This window comes from Eutrigla gurnardus, assembly GCF_963514095.1.
Source record: "Eutrigla gurnardus genome assembly, chromosome: 6".
NCBI classification, from domain to species: Eukaryota; Metazoa; Chordata; class Actinopteri; order Perciformes; family Triglidae; genus Eutrigla; species Eutrigla gurnardus.
In genome coordinates this window covers 10786510-10806975 of record NC_139920.1, presented here as the reverse complement: position 1 = coordinate 10806975, position 20466 = coordinate 10786510, and the positions used below count along the sequence as shown (strand labels likewise).

Genomic DNA, 20466 nt, shown 5'->3' with positions numbered 1-20466 from the left:
TGAATATATGAAATACAATAATTTTGACATACATTCATAAATAGTCTTAAGTATAAGATCTAACTAAACACAAAATAAAACGTGTCAACAAGTTGCATAAAATAAATTAAAAATACAATATAAATAAGGCACTGCACAAAACAAGATATTAAAGGTGGGGGCAACAGGAAGACCGCTTGATGCTGCTGCATCATGGCTGGGTTGTGCTGCTGATGCTGCATCACTGGTGGGTTGTGCTGCTGAGGTGGAGGCAGCAGTGGTAGATGTGGTAGATGGCCCAGGGGTGGGATTTAGAAACTTCAACAGTGCATCTGAAGAGAGGAGTATGTGACACCATTGAGTATTACAGTCTAATAATAAAAACATATGATTCCAGGAATAAAATGAAATGATATAATATAAATGAAAAACCAAAGAGATATATGTATGATGTTAACTGATATGCAAATTAGATTAGATTCAATTTATTGTCATCATTACAGTGAAATGCTGAATAGCAGAATGCAAAGTAGCAGTAATATATCATATGAGAATGTTATGTTATGATTATCTTTGACCGAATCACTCAATCAATCAATGTAATGTTGTAACAAATATTATTTCTATTAAATAGGCTTTGCTTTGCATTTTAATTAACGTGGGATTATTTCTTGTACCAATTTCTTGTACCAACTTTTTTTTTTTTTTTACCATTTGTGGCACTGGCGTGGCGCCCCCCTATACGGCCTATACCAGCATGGCAGGACTCTTGGCTGGAGAGCAGAGGTGGGAAGTAACAAAGTACAAAAACTTCATTACGTAGAATGTATTCTTGTACAATATTTAATACATTTATACTTTTATTTGCGTACCTTTTATTGTTGCACATTTTATTGTTGTACAGCTACGCTGTGTGCCACTTGATTGCCTCCCAGGGTCGAATAAGGTTTTTTTTAATTGAATTGAATTGTTACTTTAGTTTTAATGCATTTTAGGGGAATTATCGATTTTTTAAAATTATTAATATTATTAATATGTTGCGAGATTCAGTCAGCACAGCACAAAACAGCCAGTAGAAATGGGATACTTTTTAATCGTACACTTGAGTACATTGAGCCTGTACTTTTTCACTTTTACTTGAGAAAAGTTGAATCAGTACTCAAGTATAATCTTTTTGACTGTACTTCTACTTGAGTATAGACTGGCAGGAGTCTTGGCATGGAAGAGATGCATGCAGACTGAAAAGCTTGGCAGAGGGAACCCCAGGATTGAGAGCTTGCTGGAAGGTTTGGTAAACAGACAATGGTAAACATTCCTGGTAACGAGCAGAACAGGTATTTTGAGTAAGCAGGCAAGCAAATAAAAAATGATAGCCAGGTAAGATTAACAGGCTGGAAGCATGTGGCACATTGACAAATCTTGTATGGCTCAGCGGTCCAGCAGGAACTTGCTTTTAGTGCAGATTATACTCAAAACAATAAAGGTGCGATGTGTAAGATCTGGCCAGCATTTTAGTTTAAAACCATAAACATTATAAACAGGTACGGTAAACATCATGTCAAAGACGTCTCTGTGTTTTGTTGCAGAGACTTGTTCTTTGGGGGGCGATAGTGAGTCACTGTAGCGTCCCATCTGCAAGAAGGAGTAGATAAGTTATTATTGCTGACATTCTGTACATCTAATAGTGTGTGAAACAGTAACAAAGTAAAGAGGAGTAGTCCCTCCATCAGTGCTTATATGGTTCAATAAACATCCTGGTCAAACAACACAGAGGAGGCCTAGCGAAACCACTATTGGTTGACATTTGAGGAACAAATATTTGCATTTTGTGAACTTTGCTGTTGATTAATGAGCATCACGAGAAGAAGAAGGACCAAATACTCACATTACCCAGGAGAGGTTGTTTTTTTCATGCTCTGTTACAGATGCATGTTGATGGACGTGCGTTCTCTGAACCCACAGAACTTTATTTCTGATTTAATTTATAAAAAAAAATATATATATATGAGCTTGAAACATGATGAATGTATAACAATAAAAAAAGGATGATCTTCCTTTTTGCTGCAAAGCCAAAGCGATTTGGGTTAGTCCATGTCAGTTAAACAAACTGCAAGTAAATGCAAAAACCAAATACAGCATAATTTACTGTTTATGACACTTACATAAAGTATGGAAAAATGTGTATTTATTACTAAATTCGGAGGAAAATCTAGGTTTGAGTTCTTAGAATTGACTTGTCGTACTGCCAAAATCAACACAATTTCGGGAGCAGAACTTGATATCTCGACCCTGATGAAGGAATTCCTTTCACGTCACTTGAGAGCGATCAAACGGCTCCTAATCTCTTATTATTCTTGTACAATTGAGCATGTATGTAACATCTGCTCCAGCTGACAGTGTCAGTAGCCTGTGAAAGCACTCTCTCACTGCTTGCCTTCCCAGAGCGCACAGCATGATGGGATATGTGATCACATTACAGTCTAAAGCCCTTTTCCCACTAAACAAAAAACACACTCACACCTGGTTTTTGTCAGTAGACGCAGGTCTTTATCAGCTCCAGTGCTGATTGGCAGTGACAGACATGATTTGCATCCCTTTTCCAGTGCGATGCTATGAAAAATTAATTCATGTAATAAACTCAGCTAACTGTCCCCCTAACTGCTGGGCCATTTAGCTCCAATCAGACAAGACAAATACCTTGTTGATCATTGAAAAACACTTCATTCATACAAACAAGAAATCGCATCAGAATCCTGTTGGTTAGTCTTTCCAGTTTTCCAACAATCACCAACCAACTACACCAACACCAACTAATCTACTGGCAATGGGAAGGAAGTCTAGCGCTTATTTTTAGCAGGTTTTCCCATGTTTAAAAAATCTGCATGAGTTTGGTGGGAAAAGGGAATAAAAGTAGGCTGAAACATGATCATATAAAAACAAGCGACCGGGTCCTGAGAAGCTCAGCAGTCTGGTCCTCCACCTCGCCTGATCAAAAGAGCAGCTGGGGGCTGCTCTTCTTCTTCTTCTTCTTCTTCTCAGGTGTCTCGCTGTGTGTTTCGAGGTATGTAACTCTCACTGTCTCCACCGCTGTGCAAAAGCCTTGACCCTTCACACGTGTTGTGTCCATGGGAGTGCAAACGAGAGAATTTAGAGGGTCAAATCCACCCAGTGGTTACACATTTGTCCTTCGTGAAGGTCCGTGTTGACAGCTTGGGTCTTTTCTATACTCTATGGGATGTGAACATTGTGACCAAGAGTTCCTGTTTGGGTTCATCTTCAGCTGTGAGCTTCAGACACACACACACACACACACACACACACACACACACACACACACACACACACACACACACTGGAGTACAGAAAACAGTAGTGCTGCTTTGAGGACGCTCAGGAGGTCGTGCACCAATAAGAAGATCGACATCTTGATTCCGTCTCCTCTGGTCTGCATGCTGAAGCGTCCTTGGCAAGATACTGAACTCTAAGAACTGTAAAGGCTGTGTGTGTGTGTGTGTGTGTGTGTGTGTGTGTGTGTGTGTGTGTGTGTGTGTGTGTGTGTGTGTGTGTGTGTGTGTGTGCGTGTGTGTGTGTGTGTGTGTGTGTGTGTGTGTGTGTGCGTGTGTGTGATGATTAGATCCTGATGAGCAGGTGGCACCTGTTCAGACTTTGATTTTTTAGCACTTTAGGAATATTTTAATTCTAAAACTGTAGGTCTTTTATTTCAGTAAGAAGTTGTCCTGTAATCGATACTTCCTTCACAAAGGTTTTAATCATCAGTTTTTGTTGGAATTAATCGGAGACAGAATGGAGGAAGTACCCTGATGTTTTACTGAGGTTCTTCCACCACTGTCTCTGATTGAGCTCCAATAAAATCTGATGAGTATAACTTCTGCGAAGTGTTGACATGCAGGGATATGAAACAGAATATTCACTTTAACATGTGGATAGACGACATATTCACAGTGCGTTTTCATATGTTTATAAAACTCAGTACAATTTACATGCAAATGGTCACAAATGTGAATATCCAAGTAGAAATACACGGAAAGAAACAAATGTTTTCTAGTGTGCTTTATTGATTTGCTTATTTATGTTCTACATTTAATTCTGTCTCATCATTACACAAGAAAACTTGAAAAAAAAAGGTATCATTCATCTGAATAAACAATAATCAAAATCACAAAGCTTTTCCACTTCTAATTAGAGCAGCCGACAAATGAGCGTCTCTTACAGGACGGGACAATAAACCTCTCTGTCCTCGGCTCTCTCATCGAGCTGAACTGTGCAGTTACACATACAGTATGTGCAGAAGTACGTGAGAATCCTGTTTGTCTCCCCTGAAATAAAAGCTTTGCACTTCAAGTACAGTCTGGTGTTGAACCAGTAAATGAACATAAGAATCCACTACAGTCATTAACATGAATCATTCATAGGTGGTATTCTGTTGTTCGTTAAGCCTTCATGGAAGGTGAGAGGGCTACTCCAAACTACCGAAGCGAAAGGCGAGCTAGTGGCATGAAGGCGTACGGAAGGAAATCCAGTCCACGGTGAAAAATGTACCAAAACTGTGAGCAGAATATGGCTCTAACTAAGTATTCAGTCACTGAGATATCCTCACTTTCCAGGGGAATGAGAGGATGCTGTGTTGTGTTATATGCTGTACAAAATAAATTAATGTGGTGTGAATTCAACCCAGTTCTACATGTAGTTTTACTTCACGTTCAAAAAGAGAATAACATTTTTATAAGACTTGTTAATGAAAAGAAAGAAAGAAAGAAAGAAGAAGAAAAAAATCTGTATTCACAAAAGTATATTCTTTAAATAATAGCATTCAGTGTATATGCTGCTTAAAGCTGTTTGCTAAATCTTGTAGAAATAGGCCAAAAAGTGCAAAGCATGCAACAAACCGGGGCAACATGACAAACGGATGACTGAGGTCGAATAACAGTGTCTATGTGATGCTAAACTGCTGATTTTCAGTTTTTTTTTCTTTGCCTTTTCCGTGGTAAGCTACACGTGGAAGTTGTAGAAGTAGTTGAGGTCTTTTGAAATCACCTTTGGGATCCTGAGTGAGAGATTCCTCACCGGCTCAGTCGGATGTTTTGTGCTCTACAGGACAGCAAGTTTGTGGCTTCGTGTTACGAACTAAAAGTCTGTTTTCCTCCTGCGGACCTCACACTGTTCAGGTCAGAACTACGAGCTGTGGCGCCAAGCTAACATGAAGATGCCAGAGTAGTTATCCATATACAGGTATAGCAGCATTGGTCCAGTGTTGAGCTCCACGTCCCCCATGTTGTTAAAAGGCATGCTGGGGGCCTCATAGTGTTTCTGCAAGGGGGACAAACAAACATATTTCAGGTTTTAGGTTAGTTGGAAGCCTGAAGCTTTAACTTCTACTACTGACTCACAGGAAATATCTTACCTGTCTGGCTCTCTGGAGAAGGAGTGTGTGTGGAGTGACACTTGTTTTTCTGCAGTGAGAGAGGATTCACTGAATCAATGCATTTTTAACAATGATTTACAGTAACTGTCATGTGCTTTGTCCCACATAATCCTCCTCAGGTCAAGAACAGGGGTCTACAATAACACACCAGTTCAAAGCTACACTAGCTTTATGAAGTCCCGGGTTATTGTAGATCTTTTCAATCATCAATTGATCTAAAGAAAATCTAATTCTAATTTTCAATGTGGTGATCCTGATGGCTTAGAGGTGAACGCTCAAGTCACCTCTCTACCAACCACTTTAAAAATGTCCCCCCGAATTGTGCATTTTAAAGTGGAATCTCAATATTATTTATGAAAAAGGCTTTAAAATTTGCCTTTGAAAAACTAAATAACGTTCCCATTTCATTGAATGCGCCACCTTAAATATAAACACTCAGGAGCAACAAGAGCTCTTGTTGAGAGCTCAAGAGCAGGCTGGTGTTACTGTACAAACTAACGTGTAAAGTTAGCAGGAATCAGGAGCTCTGACCTCAACAGCCCTGGTTAACGTTACACTATGGTGGTCTTGAATTACCTTCAGATTTAGTCGATAGTGCAGACTCCGGTCTGACAGCCAGGGGTGTCTGAGGGACTCTGCCGCGCTCATCCTCCAGCTCTTGCTCTTCACCAGCAGCAGGGTGATGAAGTCTTTGGCCTCGTCCGAGATGTCCGTGAACTCCTCCTCCTCAAAATTCCACTGACAGGCCAGGATGTTGTTCAGCGTCTCATTGTCGTCGTCCCCCAGAAACGGAGACAAGCCGCTGAGCCTGGACCGAGAAACAGACGTCAAGGATACCACTCGATCCCATGTATGTCCATATAGTATGTGTGTGTGTGTGTGAGCACCCATGACTCACAGCATGTAGGTGATGACACCAAGGCTCCACATGTCAGTGGGGAATGAAACAAACTCATAGTTGATGACTTCAGGAGCCAGAAATTCAGGTGTTCCAAAGTTGACCCTCAGCTTCTCCCTGGGTTTATACCTGTCAGGAACACAACAGGTACATCTGTGACTGTGGTGAAAAGTGAAATTTAACAAAGATTTGAACTGTAAGTGGATGATAGATTCTACCTCCTGGCCAGGCCAAAGTCAATGATTTTGATCTTGTTCGTAGCTCTGCTGACACAAAGAATGTTCTCAGGCTGAAAAGGAACAAAAAGAGAAGGATTAGGATCAGCATCGAATAAATGAAATGCTCTGACATAAAACTTTTTTTTTTAAATGTCTATGGCTGTAGAAACCACGTCCAATTAAAAAAGTCAGGCCGGAGAAAATAATTGGATGTCCTGTCTGTTAATGCTTACTTCCTGATTGCACTGTTTTCGGTTCGGCGATGCGTTTATAGTCAAAGTCTCTGTGGTTTTTCCAAATGAACTACTCTGCCTTTAAGATCTTATAGTGATGAAGTGGCAGCAATAAAACGTGCTTAGTGGACTGTTTTCCCATTGGCATGTAAGTTCAGTGCTTCAGTGCACCTTACTCAGCAGAAGAAGAAAAATCAAGGGAAACTTAAATAAGTGATGGTGCTGATTGGGGAATATCCATATATATCCATATATATATATATATATATATATATATATATATATACTGTATATATTGAAGCAGGTTTACCTTGAGGTCAAGATGCAGGATGTACATCTTATGCATGTACTGCAGCCCTTCACAGATCTGGCGTATAAACAGCACCGTGTCCAGCTCCGTCAGGTTGTAGTTCTCATCAATGATGCGGTCGAACAGCTCCCCTCCCTCCACACTACGGCACAAAGGGAAGCGTGCACACACATTTACAGCCGGACGGAGCTTGTCATTTCACGGTATCGACAAATGAGGACAAATACCGTGCACCCGAATGAATGCAAGAAGCCTGACTTACTATTCCATGACCAGGATGATGTCATGGCGCGACTCAAAGGCGGCGTACAGCTGGATGAGGTTGGCGTGGTTCAGCTGGTTCATCACTTGGATCTCATTCCTCACCACGTCCTGAAAGAAATTGATTCAACATTTTTAGCACCTTTTTAGCAATCATTTAGCAGCACGTTGTTTCTCCTCGGACAGTACAGTGTATCTGATGGAGGTGATGTTGCATGATTCTTGCAATTTGGTCAATTCCGGTAACTGTCAACCCCTTAAAGCAACACTAAAGAGTATTTAGTGCCTTAAAATAATGTTTCCAAAATAGTTTCAGTGGTTCATCACCTCAAAACCGGGTGAACGGCACTTCAGCATTCGCTCTTCAGCCCTCTATTGGCTGTAACCGCACTATGTAACTTTGCCTCGTCGGGTAGCGGTTTTGTAGTTCTAATGAGACTACGAATTTGACCTGCTTTACGGCAAGCGTTACAAAAGCCGGTAGGTGGAGACTCTGCATAGAGATCAGTGGGAGAACACCCGGCAGGTGCGTGGAAGATACCTTGCAGCTAGGTAGTTTTTTAATTGGCCTCATGGCAGAGCCTGCAAAGAAAAGGAGGAGTATAATGTCCGATGAGGCAAAGAAAAGAAAACGGGAGCATGACAAAGAAAGAGCTCAAACGAGAGTGAATATCGGACCGGCTCACACTCGTTGGCGAGAGCTGAAGGAGGCTACAAAATGCAAGACGGATGGTGACTTGGCTTTGTTGCTGCTGGACTTGTAAATAATACCGGTAATCATTTTTTCTCCAACAGTGTGCATCTGTGTACAATACATTGTCGACTATTTTATTGGCTCATGTTAGCTAAGGCGTTAGCTATTGTGCTAATATATATGTAACTATCGCTATGGCTCATGTTAGCTAATCTTAGCTAAGGCGTTAGCTACTCTACCTTGTCACTGGACATCGTTCAACTCGTTCATCGTTTCCAGAGCCGGTTCTGCATACAAATACATAACGCGCGTGCGACGGTAGGCTGCGGTAGGCTAAATTATTTACGACGGCAGTAATGGACAATTCCGCTTCCAACCTGTAGGGGGACCGAAGAGGAAAACTTCTTAAGTGTTGCTTTAAGAGGTCGTTTGGTCAGATAATCGGTTCAGAACAGCCTCTATCGGGCAGATGTTTTAGTTTGTACTATATCGCAGGTTCGAACCCTTGTACACTATAGTTTCAACTATATGGACTATATAGAAGTTGCAGAGACAGATTTGTCATGGACAGTGTTGGGGCTAGTTACTTTAAAAAGTAATATATTACAGATTACATATTACTCTCAAAAATAGTAATGCCTTACACTACTATATTACTCCCTGGAGAAAGTAACTAGTTATATTACTAGTTACTTTTTTTAACTAGTATCCTGCCCCTATACAGGCAATCGAACCGGGCCGGAATGTCGGGACCCGTGCCCTCAGACCCGGGCGAAAAGTCCGTGCAGCTCAGTCCAGCTCCGGCCGCTCCAGGTCCGCGCAAAGACACAATTGACCTCCGCGAAGCCGGGCTTCGGCTCCGCCGTAGACCCGTAGACCCTCGGACGCGTCGCGGGGAATCCAGACGTTAAATAGACACAAGAACCCAGCCGAACTCGCGGCCCTGATGCCACCAGACCATGGTGAAAAGCCCTCGGACATCGGTCAAACAGCGGCCAGCCCAGCCCCACGCGAGTCCACACAGGCGGACTCTCGGTCGAACGCGAAACGCACACACGCGCAGCACGCAAACCAGCCGGGAAACAGACTGCTGAACACGGCCGAACTCGGCCCACTTGTGCCCACAAGGCTGTGTGAGAAGCCCGCGCAGCTCAGTCCAGCTCCGGCCGCTCCAGGTCCGCGCAAAGACACAATTGACCTCCGCGAAGCCGGGCTTCGGCTCCGCCAAAGACCCGTAGACCCTCGGACGCGTTGCGGGGAATCCGGACGTTAAATAGACACAAGAACCCAGCCGAACTCGCGGCCCTGATGCCACCAGACCATGGTGAAAAGCCCTCGGACATCGGTCAAACAGCGGCCAGCCCAGCCCCACGCGAGTCCACACAGGCGGACTCTCGGTCGAACGCGAAACGCACACACGCGCAGCACGCAAACCAGCCGGGAAACAGACTGCTGAACACGGCCGAACTCGGCCCACTTGTGCCCACAAATGTAACGCAAGTAACGAGCCCGGAAAATTGTAATATTATTACTATTTTCAGTAGAGTAATGCCTTACACTACTAGTTACTTGAAAAAGTAATCTGATTACAGTAACGCGTTACAAAGTAACCCAGTGTTGGGTGTAACGCGTTACACCCAACACTGGTCATGGATGATCACTGACGGCAACATGAGCCAGCGAAGGCTTTGGCTGTGCGCTTGGATGGCTTTTGGTCGGCTCTAAGCCTTTTGAATATCTCGGATGATAACGTGACAACAGATCTGCACGCTCGGACATCTGAACTCTCTCACATCACTTTCAGATGATCCAGAGCAAGAAAGACACAATGAGTCTGACAAACTGCCACATGAACATGCCCTGCTGAGCTGTATCTATTTTTAAAATGCTTATGCGTAATCCTTTACGGTGCTTAGCCTTGATGAAAGTAAGCATCCATTAGACTGGGGAATCAGGCGTCCCAGTGCCATTGTTGTACATGTTTCGTACAGAGCATTCATTGGCCGATCATGACTGCACCTTCTCTTTCTGGCTCCGGGCTTTGATGATCTTGGCAGCCAACGTTAGACCAGACGAGTTCTCTGTGCACTTGTGGACTTGTCCAAAACGTCCCCTGATGAAAGAAAAGCAAACACATGATCAAGCACATACAGAGATACTAGGGGCGGAGTAGAAATTGGATTTGGCTGTGAAAAAAAACCCATTTATTCCTGTGCTGAGAGGATGAGGATTACACAAACAACAGAAACAACAATCACTTAATAATCACCGAAGGGAATTCTCATGGTCAAATTTCAAATCATTACTCTTCTGACATCTCTGTTCTGCTTTTCTCTGTTTTATATTTTTTTATTTTTGGATTGTTAGTTGGATTAAACATCAAATTTTAAGATTTTTAGGAATTTTGGGAACTTGTGATGGGCATATCTTATAAATTTAAATTCAAAAATCGATTAATTCTAAAAGCAACTCAGATTAACTCATTATGAAAATAATTATTACTGTCATAATGGCTCCTTCAGTCCTACAGTAATTAGGGGCTGTATACTGTGCCATGATATCAGTAATTCCAACAATGTGCTTGCGTGCCGAGGGGTAATCTCCAGCCTGAGAGGCAGGATTTAGCGCTGGTCTATTACATCAGAGAGGCCTGCTATTTCACAAGTGCCCCCTGAGGCTCACAATCAAATGCCCTTTGGAGGGGCAATAAAAAGGTCTGTGAAAAAAAAACGATTAGGCGTCCCTCACAGACAGACTGTGTGATCCTCTGTTATTTCATCAGAGCGTGTTGAGGTGTCTGTGGCTGTACTTAAAGCGAAATGAAAACAAACTGTGGAGAGCATGATATTGGGTGGTACTCACCCTCCCAGGACCTCGTCTCTGTTGATAGTGTAATAGGTGGCTATCTGATGGGGTTTGGGAGTCACGATGCAGTGGTCGAAAGGTGCTAACGGCGGAGGGCTTGAGTCTGGAGAAACCATAAAGAAATGTAGAAAAAAAAGGTGAATGTAATGTTGTTGAGTGTGAAACAGAGACAGAGGAAGAGGCTTCAGTCCCCAGAAACAGAGTGGATGAAAATAACAGCATGCCGATGTCTCATTATGTCCTCTGCCAGCTGTGCTAACTGACATGTTAGTGACGCTGGAATAGCAGGCCTCTCTGTTGTGACATCAGATCGGTTTCAGAGTCTGAGGAACGAAAAGTTAAATGTCATCGACTAACAACAAGTTGAGTCTACATGGAGGGCCTGCTGCACATGAATATCCATCCATCCATTTTCTACCGCTTATCCTGTATTTAGGGTCACGGGGGGGCTGCACATGAATATGTGTGGATTAATAATAATATTTCATTTTAAACAGGAGGAGAGCCAGGGTGTTTGCTAATACTGAGGTCAGGGGTCCTATACATGTTTTGTGCACAAACTCTGTTTATTTTATCTGAACGACAGACTTATGGTTATAGATAACTATTTCATCAGTTCTAGACAGTTTCTGACTGAAGGTATGTGTGACTAAAGAGCTTTTATTTTAATGTGGTAACAAACATGTCCACATATTAGCAAAGAAAGCAGACACCTTTAAACAAAGTTGATGTTGAATTGAAGTGAAATTAAATTGTATCAAGTCAGTATGGCATCTTCTATTAACCAGACAAAAAGTATATGGTTATGTAAAACCATATACACAACAGGATTTGGCGAAGTTAAGGTAAGGTCTAAACTTCAAAATAAAAGTTGTAAAGAAAATAACTTACATTCTCTGCAAAGCCAAAGACATGAAAACTGTGTTTTCTTGGATTGTTTCTCATGCATTCATGCACTGGAAACAACATGATGTCTCACCGATAATAAACTCCTTCATTGCTGCCTCTCCCTCCTCCCCCTCCTCGTCCACCTCTGGCTTTTCTGTGTCAGATTTGGAGGCCAGAGGCTCCTCCCCCTCCACCACCTGCCCTTCAGCATTCTCCACTTTACTGTCTTCCACTTTGCTTTTTTTGAGGTCATCCTTCACCAGGTCTTCTTCTGTGACGCGACGTTTGCTGCAAGTGGCCACATCTCCCACCTCCTCGGAGCTACAATAGAAACAATGAAAGAAAACACTGAGCACTTGAACGTTTTCTCTTAATTCATTTTGTTTTACTTTTCTTCTTCTTCTTCTTCCCACAAGTAATGTGTTCTTATCTGACTTCTGTGATATGCATCAATAAAGAAATACAAATCAACACAATGTTGACACAGTGGTGTGTCCTGTGACAGACATAATAGCATAAGTGTGAACAGTGATTGGGTAGAAGTACCTTTCCTGTGGTAGGGGAGACGTCTTGCAGATATCTGCGATGACCTTTTCCGATTTGGACGACTCTCCTCCCTCCCCTTTATGATTTTCCCTCCCATCATCGTCCACTTTTCCAGCCGGCTCCGGACTAACGTCGTCTGCCTCTTCCTCCTCTTCCTCTGAGGCCTCACAGACGTCCCCCTCCTCTTTGTCCCCTATCTCCTTAGTCGGCTTCTTCCTGTCCTCCAACTGGGCGGCAGAGGTGTGTGGTCCGTCCAGAATCAGCTCTGCTGACTCCTGTCTCCGCCCACCGCTCCCCCAGTCCTCCCCCCTCTGATTGTCAGCCTCTGGCTTTCCATGGGAATGCTCAGTGTTCTGCCTGTTGAGCTTTTCCACCTGTTCCTGCAGCACAGGCTCATTCAGCAAGGCGTCTGACATGGGAAAACAAAGCAAACAATACGGTTAAAATAATTATTCAATTACATTTTAATTGCATTGAAACTTCCCAACTGTACTTTTCAATGTGCTTTGAAAATGAATGACCCTGGCATGGATATTTCTCACCTCACCTAGGGATGGACAAATTGCCATTGCATTCTTTGTCCACTAGAGGGCACTGACGAGTCTAAACCGTAAAATGTCCCACTATTTGTTTACAGTAAAAAGAAAACATCTAAGGGATATGTATGAAGGTTGTGTGATCAGGGGTTTAAAAATACTTCCTGGTGATATATCAACAGATTATTTGATGCACAAGTCTCACTATCTAAACTGGCTTCAAACATCCAGTCTGGTCAGGCTGTAGTCAATAATCTATTCCATCAGATTGTTAAAAGGACAAAGAAGCTGTGCATATCTTAGAGGTTAAGTGTTGTTTGCTCTTTGGGCCTACCTGACGTATCCGTAGGTCTCCTCTTCTTTTGGGCCTTCAAGCCCTTCAGGTTCAGTTTGGCTTTATCCTTGTCATCTTTGGCCTTGTTGCAGAAAGAAGAAAACAAAGACATTCGTTTCAAACAAAGACTTCTGTTTCAAAGGCATTAGACGATGGATCTATTCAGTGGCAGACATGGACAGAGCTCCAAACTCTGACCTCTTTGCAAACATTGTCTTTCCCTTGACAAAGGGGTCAAAAGTAATGTATGAGTCTGATTTCTGACAGGAACAGCGTAGTCAGATATGCATTTCCATTTGCACTACAGTCAGACAGGAACCAAAGTGTTTGTTAGTGTTGCTACGGTTGCCCCCAGCAACTCAAGTATAATGTTGTGCGGGACGGATGCCTCTTCCAGGAGAAAGGGGAAAGGTCACATATCATCTGTAGCAGACGACATGTCGCAAAACCCAGGACACAGTTCAATTCACTCTTTCCCACAAATACTATACAGTGATTACGGAACATAATATGAGGCATGTTCATGACGTGACACTTTACTGGATGACGGACTAGTTCAAGTGATCCTTGGTAGAGGCTGTCTGTATATCACACTGTACATAGTTTAACCACATTCCTAAACAACAGCTTCTGAATCAGTTCAAATAAAGAGGATATTCCATCTCACACACAAAAACACACAGCTCTCCTGCAAAGACAGAGTGCTCGGTACGTTCTTCATATTGCTCCGAGGATCAAGAATAAAAAAAGAACATGCACAATGTGATGCAGGTTATAGGCTTCAGTTAAGGCCTGGTTAGTGCTAAACTGTCCAGCCCAGTGCTGTGCTGATAAACACATAGTTTGGATGAGATAACCAGTCTGACTTTAATCATTTCCACCTCAGACACAAAGGACAATCACTGTATGAGGGAAAATTACTTAACATTACAGAGGACGACACGTTGAAGCACAGCTGGGCTAAAAATAGATGTACAAGGAGCCATATCAGAAGAATGAGGAATGAGTGGCTGCTTTGCAAAGAAGGACTTTAAAAGACTGTTTAGAGATTGACTGCATGTATTTTACCTGCAGGGTTTGAAGCTTGCTGCTTTGGTGTCGCTTCAAACAGTTCACATATTCCATCAAGAGGATTTGCAACCTTTCGGAGACACTTAATGCATTTGCCACTATGATCACAATGCAATTAGACCTCTCACTATGTTGGCACGGCACACAGTAATAGAACCGCGATGACGCTGCACCTTCCTCCTTGTCGGAGATGACAACAGAAGACATTGGATTTTGAGGACACTTCTTGCAGGAGAACCTCGAAAAGTTGTGAAATCTCTCACCTTCTTGTTAGCCTTCTTTCCCGGCTGTTTAAACAGCAGCTCCACCAGCCTGGAGCTCTTCACCACCTCCCCGATGAAGCTGATCACCTGCTGGGTCCCCTCCACCAGCCTCTCCACCCCGTCCAGTCTGCGTCCCTGACTCTCCACCCGCTCGCTGGCCCTCTCCACGGCCCCACGCAGCTCTCTGCACACCGCCTCCGCCCCGGACCCGCGTCTCAGCCCACGGCCCTCTTCCTGCATGGAGGCCAGATCCTGACCCATGCCCCGGACGTCCTGGGACAGGCCGTCCAGCCGGGTCAGGACGGTCTGCTGCATGTTGAGCAAGCGCTCCATCTGACAGCTGAGTGAGTCCATTCGGCTCTCCACGCAGCGCAGGGCCGCGTCATGGGTGGAGGAAGGTGATGATGAGGAAGCTTGGGATTTGTCTGATCCACTAAGTGAGAGCTTCCTTCCAGCAGGCTTCTGACCATGAAGAGGATTTGGATCATAGACTTTGGCCAAAGAGTTGACGAGGCTGGAGCTCATGACTGATTGAAAGCAGACCTCCTCACAAACGGCAAAAAAACACACAAAAAAAACACGTTTCACTCACTGAGTCCGTTCACTTTCATGCAGGCTCAACGTAAAAAACATGTTACCAGACAAAGGGAGAAGAAAAGAAGCCCAGGGAGAACAGAGACCTCAGCCCCAACACTGCAACACAGAGTTGTGTTTTAAGAATAGCAAATGGCTGCCCTCCAAATTAAAGTGCAGCCCCTCCGTGGACGTCAGGGGCTGTGAGTGGCCAGTGATAAAGTGGAGGGCTCTGGTGTGCAGTGGGATTGATGCGGGTTGGGGGGGGATGCTGGAGGGGATCGCTATGTGACATTTGAGACACTTCAAAAGCCCTTCAGTTAGGTGTCAGAATCCCAGGAATCTGGGACTGAAATATGATGCCATCAAAAGTAAGACAACCAAATACAATATTGAGCCAATAAAAAAGAACAGAAGAACACCAAATCTCACGATTAAGGACACGTGCAAAGTTTCAGCAGTAGTTGTATCTCTATAGAGTAACATGGATATTTACTTTGTCCCATAACAGGAAGTGGGTCGACAGGTGCAAGGCCCCAAAATATGTATTAACCTCTTAAACCCCTTCACCGAATATAACAAGTCTTGTTTTAAATGTTGGGGAAATGCATAGTAATTCATATTAGGATCCTATGCATACCTCATTATTTATATGTATACTTTTATACTAGTACTCGTTTGTATAGGTCTGCTCTTTATTTACTATGTTTATAGGGTCTTTATGTAAGAGCACGTACTTTCTCTTTCTTCCTAACTCTTATGGAGCAATTGCAGCTGTACAATTTCCTGTGGGATTAAAAAAGTTTTCTGATTCTGAGAGCAGTTTTCATATACAAATGTGTATATGCCTGAATATTTGCTATCTATTAATTATTATCTAAAAATAATGCCTACATATAAATATTAAACATTACTGTAAAGAAAGATTTGTAGATAAAATACTAAAAATACTGGGAATGATCTATTCCTTGTTTTAGATTTTTGTGAAAAGAAAAAAGATAGCTTTGAGAAAGTTTTCACTGAACAGGAAATTTGAATAAGATTGGTTTCATTAGGAGTCCGCTCAACGGGTAACATGCAACTAGAGGGACACGGCAACGGAAGGAACTGGAAACAGGTGATGCCACTGACACCTGTTGACACAGAGGAGAAGGGGCTGGTGGGAGAGGAAACGCACACGTGTCGTTGCTGAGAATTAAAGGGGGACAAGTGACACAGATACACATTGACACGGAAGTTCATATTCATGAACGGGCACTAAACGAGTGACACTTATTGAGACGTGCCTGACTTTCCACGTCTCCGTACAGCGATATCTGGAGTGGGCAGGCTGACGACGCGCTGACGACGCGCTGCCGCCTATATCCTGACACCCATCTGTCAGCACCGGAAAAACCTGACCCGAGCACTGTTCCCAGTACAGACAGCTCGTCAGCTGTCAGGTTTAACACTCGTGTCCTCGGTGCCTATTTACCAGCTAAGGTGAGAATGAAAGAGGACACTGTGTGCAAGTGTGGACAGAGTACAGTACATACCGTGGACATACTGGATGGACAAAGGAGATCAGGAGCTTTCACACTAACCTGCTTTCTAATCATTAATACAACGTCTTTGTTTGTCAGAGCTCGACAGCACATGTAGCTCCTATGGACTGTAGCTGTCCAGAGATTTAAAGGGACCTAATACCTAAAATAAGATGGAAACAATCTATTCAACAGGACAGAAACATGTCTTTCCAAATAAAAACACAGGTACTAGCCATTATCCACGGACGGCGTTGTAAACAGAAAATTACTCTTATCTTCGACCATCACCCCCTCCCCCCTGGCACGCAACTTAACTTTAACTTGGCATCATCCTGGACCCCACCTTCAATTTTGATCCCCATGTCAGCTCCATCATCAAGACCTCATACTTCCACCCCCGCCGCATCGCCAAAATCAGACACTGCCTCTCCCCCTCTGCTGCAGAATCCCTCATCCATGCCTTCATCTCCTCACGTCTGACTATTGCAACTCCCTCCTCACTGGCATCACTTCTCACGGCCTCCATGGACTCCAAATGGTCCAAAACTCCGCTGCCCGCCTCCTCATCCACACCCGGTCCCGTGAACACATCACTCCCGTTCTCTGCTCTCTGCACTGGCTCCCCATCAAACAACGCATCACCTTCAAAATACAGCATCAACGCAGTAAAAGTGATGATGAGAGGGGTGAGACAGCATCAACACTGCAAAAGTGGTGATGAGAGGGGTGAGACAGCATCATCACTGCAAAAGTGGTGATGAGAGGGGTGAGACAGCATCAACACAGTCAAAGTGATGATGAGAGGGGTGAGACAGCATCAACGCAGTCAAAGTGGTGATGAGAGGGGTGAGACAGCATCAACGCAGTAAAAGTTGTGATGAGAGGGGTGAGACAGCATCAACGCAGTCAAAGCGGTGATGAGAGGGGTGAGACAGCATCAACGCAGTCAAAGCGGTGATGAGAGGGGTGAGACAGCATCAACGCAGTCAAAGTGGTGATGAGAGGGGTGAGACAGCATCAACGCAGCAAAAGTGGTGATGAGAGGGGTGAGACAGCATCAACGCAGTCAAAGTGGTGATGAGAGGGGTGAGACAGCATCAACGCAGTCAAAGTGGTGATGAGAGGGGTGAGACAGCATCAACGCAGTCGAAGTGGTGATGAGAGGGGTGAGACAGCATCAACGCAGTAAAAGTGGTGATGAGAGGGGTGAGACAGCATCAACGCAGTAAAAGTGGTGATGAGAGGGGTGAGACAGCATCAACGCAGTAAAAGTGGTGATGAGAGGGGTGAGACAGCATCAACACAGTAAAAGTGGTGATGAGAGGGGTGAGACAGCATCAACACAGTAAAAGTGGTGATGAGAGGGGTGAGACAGCATCAACACAGTAAAAGTGGTGATGAGAGGGGTGAGACAGCATCAACACAGTAAAAGTGGTGGTCGCCAATACAAGAAAAATTCAATTAGCTTGACAAAAACAATCCGTCCAAATAGACGCTACAAAGAGCGATGAGGAAGAGGAGCAGGGTGACGGCTGGTTGGTTGGGGTCCGGTGTTGAGGGCGCTGGGAGGTTTAACTGTACCCTGTTGGACAATCTCTGAAATCCCCAGTCAGAAAAGGTTACATGGTAAGATGAGAGCCAGCGTGGTATAGAAGCGCTGTTTAGGAATGAGGGTGACGCGGCCTCGTCACTCTCACCACACGTATAGAGTTACTCAGCAGGAAGACACAGACGATAGATAATGCTTATTCTAGGTCCACAGACGGCCCAGTAATCCGGTATCATTGCAGTGCAACGGCCTGGACAACGTGAATGCAACCAGCTTTAGCTCGGAGCCACAATAATAGACTGCAGACAAAAGTGCGCCTCGTGGCTGCCGTTGTGAGCCACATTAAACAACACTGTAGCCTGGCAAAACAAGGCAGACATGGAACGGGAGTACATTACTACACCTTTTCAAGTAATTGTGTTTTAGTTTTGTACGTCCATATTTTTGAACTCTTCAACAGTTTGTACTTTTCATGGCGCTTCATTTATCTCAAACTTGTGTTGTGTCTTTTATGGGAATTAAACAGCTTGTTGGCTTTCCGTACATATTTTCAAACTGCAAAGCCCACCGTGCGATGGGATCACACCAAATTGGGACGGGGCATGAACTCTCTACCCCCCAACTTCCGCCGCCCTCGCTCATACCACACTCAGCCTCCTTTTGATCCTAATCGCACACCTGTAAAGTTTATCTACGCCAAACCGGGTAAGCCGAGTAAGCTGAACGTCAGGCAGACTTCTAGGGGTGCCCAGTAATAGACGAGAAATTCTGGCCCACCTTACATCAGCTCAGTGACATCTCTCTGATCTCTGGCAAGTGCCAGGCCCTGGTCCAGCTCTGGGGTCCCTCAATCATCCAGGGTTCCCCACACAAATGGCATCCCTGCCCGCAAAGGATTCGCCATGCCATCGTCATGACTCACACAGCATCACTGAGGCCAAAAATAATTGCATCCAAATGGTTGCATTCAAATAGTCTTTAACAGCTTGTAAAGCCTGTCATTCTCCAAGTTCAGCTCCAGCAGACTTTCAGTCCAACGGCCAACAAAACGTCAAACGCCTTTAGCATGTGATGGATGATTGGAAAACAATGCACTGAGCCTGAATGTAGTCCTCAACTTCCTCTTCTGTGTATTATATTGATTAACATCAGGATGTTAAACAGAGGCAATATCATTTCATGCACAACTTATTATTTGATCTGTGCTTTTCCTACAGGGACGAGAAGATCTATCATCAGCTGCGCTGTTACATAAAATGGTCTTAAATGATCTATTCATGCATTAATCACTCTGACAGATTGGGTACCTTTGGACACCTCCGCGCCATGACTAGAATTCAAATAAAGTTATATGGGTCTGAACACTGATTGACATTGCAGCATGTAACGTTACCGATGGAATGAAGAGCTTGTGTCAAATTTCTCTTTTTATGGCATATCATTTTCATGACAATGGAAAGAAGGCGGCACATTATCTGCGTAGCTCCACCTGTTGCTTTTCTATCTGACAAATCTACTTGTGTCGCCGCTGGCTGATGACAGTCTGTACTCTCACAGTTCAGCTGCAGCGATAACGTTCATGCAGCTCTCTCACTTGCGACCTTGGGCAGACGCTAAAAAATTCCTTTCATGGAATAGAGGTGCTGTATGATGTCAGCAGAGTGTGTGTAAACATGGGCCTGTGAATAGTATGTGCGCTGACTCTAAATGCACACACACAAACCAACGTCCCTCGTTTATCGGGAGATTGCTGCGCGCTGTCAGAGTTACGTAACCTGAAGACAACTGGCAGTGACAGGTCCGGTTTGAAAGAGGATTCGGGATAAATGGGGACCTCTGACCTTGTGGAATGAATGTCAATCTCACTCGTCTCAATCATAGCAAAAATCAGCAGAGCTTAGTAGAGAGTTCAAGCGCACAATCTTTTATCTGTCCCCATCGCTCAGTGTCATAGCGTCAGCAACTTGTGGCTTGATAAAAATAACATAAAAGAGTTACTTTAAGAAGGTTAACAGGCCCGGGAAGTATCAATTACGTGAGCTATTAACATGACTTCAATTATTTGGTGGATAGACAACTAGAAGGCCAAGTATTTGCATGGACAGGAAATAAGTCAGTCACCATGAAAAAAGCATTAACAACTAATGCACAAAATCTTAGTCAATTAAGACCCAAAAAGGACCAATTGGTCAACTAATCAACTATCGAGTTGTTGGCCTTAAATTAAATAAATGCAAATGAGATTTTTACTAAATTCACCTCATCAAACCATTGCAGCG

General features: G+C 43.8%; 1 protein-coding gene across 2 annotated transcripts in view; it reads right to left on the bottom strand.

Annotated features, from left to right (window-relative positions):
* Positions 1-4021: 4021 nt before the first annotated feature.
* Positions 4022-20466, bottom strand: part of mylk4b (myosin light chain kinase family, member 4b) — a 32818-nt gene continuing 16373 nt past the window's right edge. The window contains exons 1-13 of one of the 2 annotated variants that reach the window (XM_084012351.1): positions 14540-15558; positions 13206-13287; positions 12336-12744; positions 11881-12110; positions 10899-11004; positions 10056-10149; positions 7344-7453; positions 7082-7223; positions 6539-6609; positions 6321-6449; positions 5999-6230; positions 5402-5450; positions 4022-5307 (exon numbers count right to left, since the gene is read on the bottom strand). In XM_084012351.1, the coding sequence (XP_083868477.1) occupies positions 5297-5307; positions 5402-5450; positions 5999-6230; positions 6321-6449; positions 6539-6609; positions 7082-7223; positions 7344-7453; positions 10056-10149; positions 10899-11004; positions 11881-12110; positions 12336-12744; positions 13206-13287; positions 14540-15064 (2190 nt within the window). In that variant the 5' untranslated portion in view covers positions 15065-15558 and the 3' untranslated portion in view covers positions 4022-5296. Of the gene's footprint in view, positions 5308-5401; positions 5451-5998; positions 6231-6320; positions 6450-6538; positions 6610-7081; positions 7224-7343; positions 7454-10055; positions 10150-10898; positions 11005-11880; positions 12111-12335; positions 12745-13205; positions 13288-14539; positions 15559-20466 lie in introns of those variants that run through there. The other variant, XM_084012352.1, reaches the window with a different exon arrangement.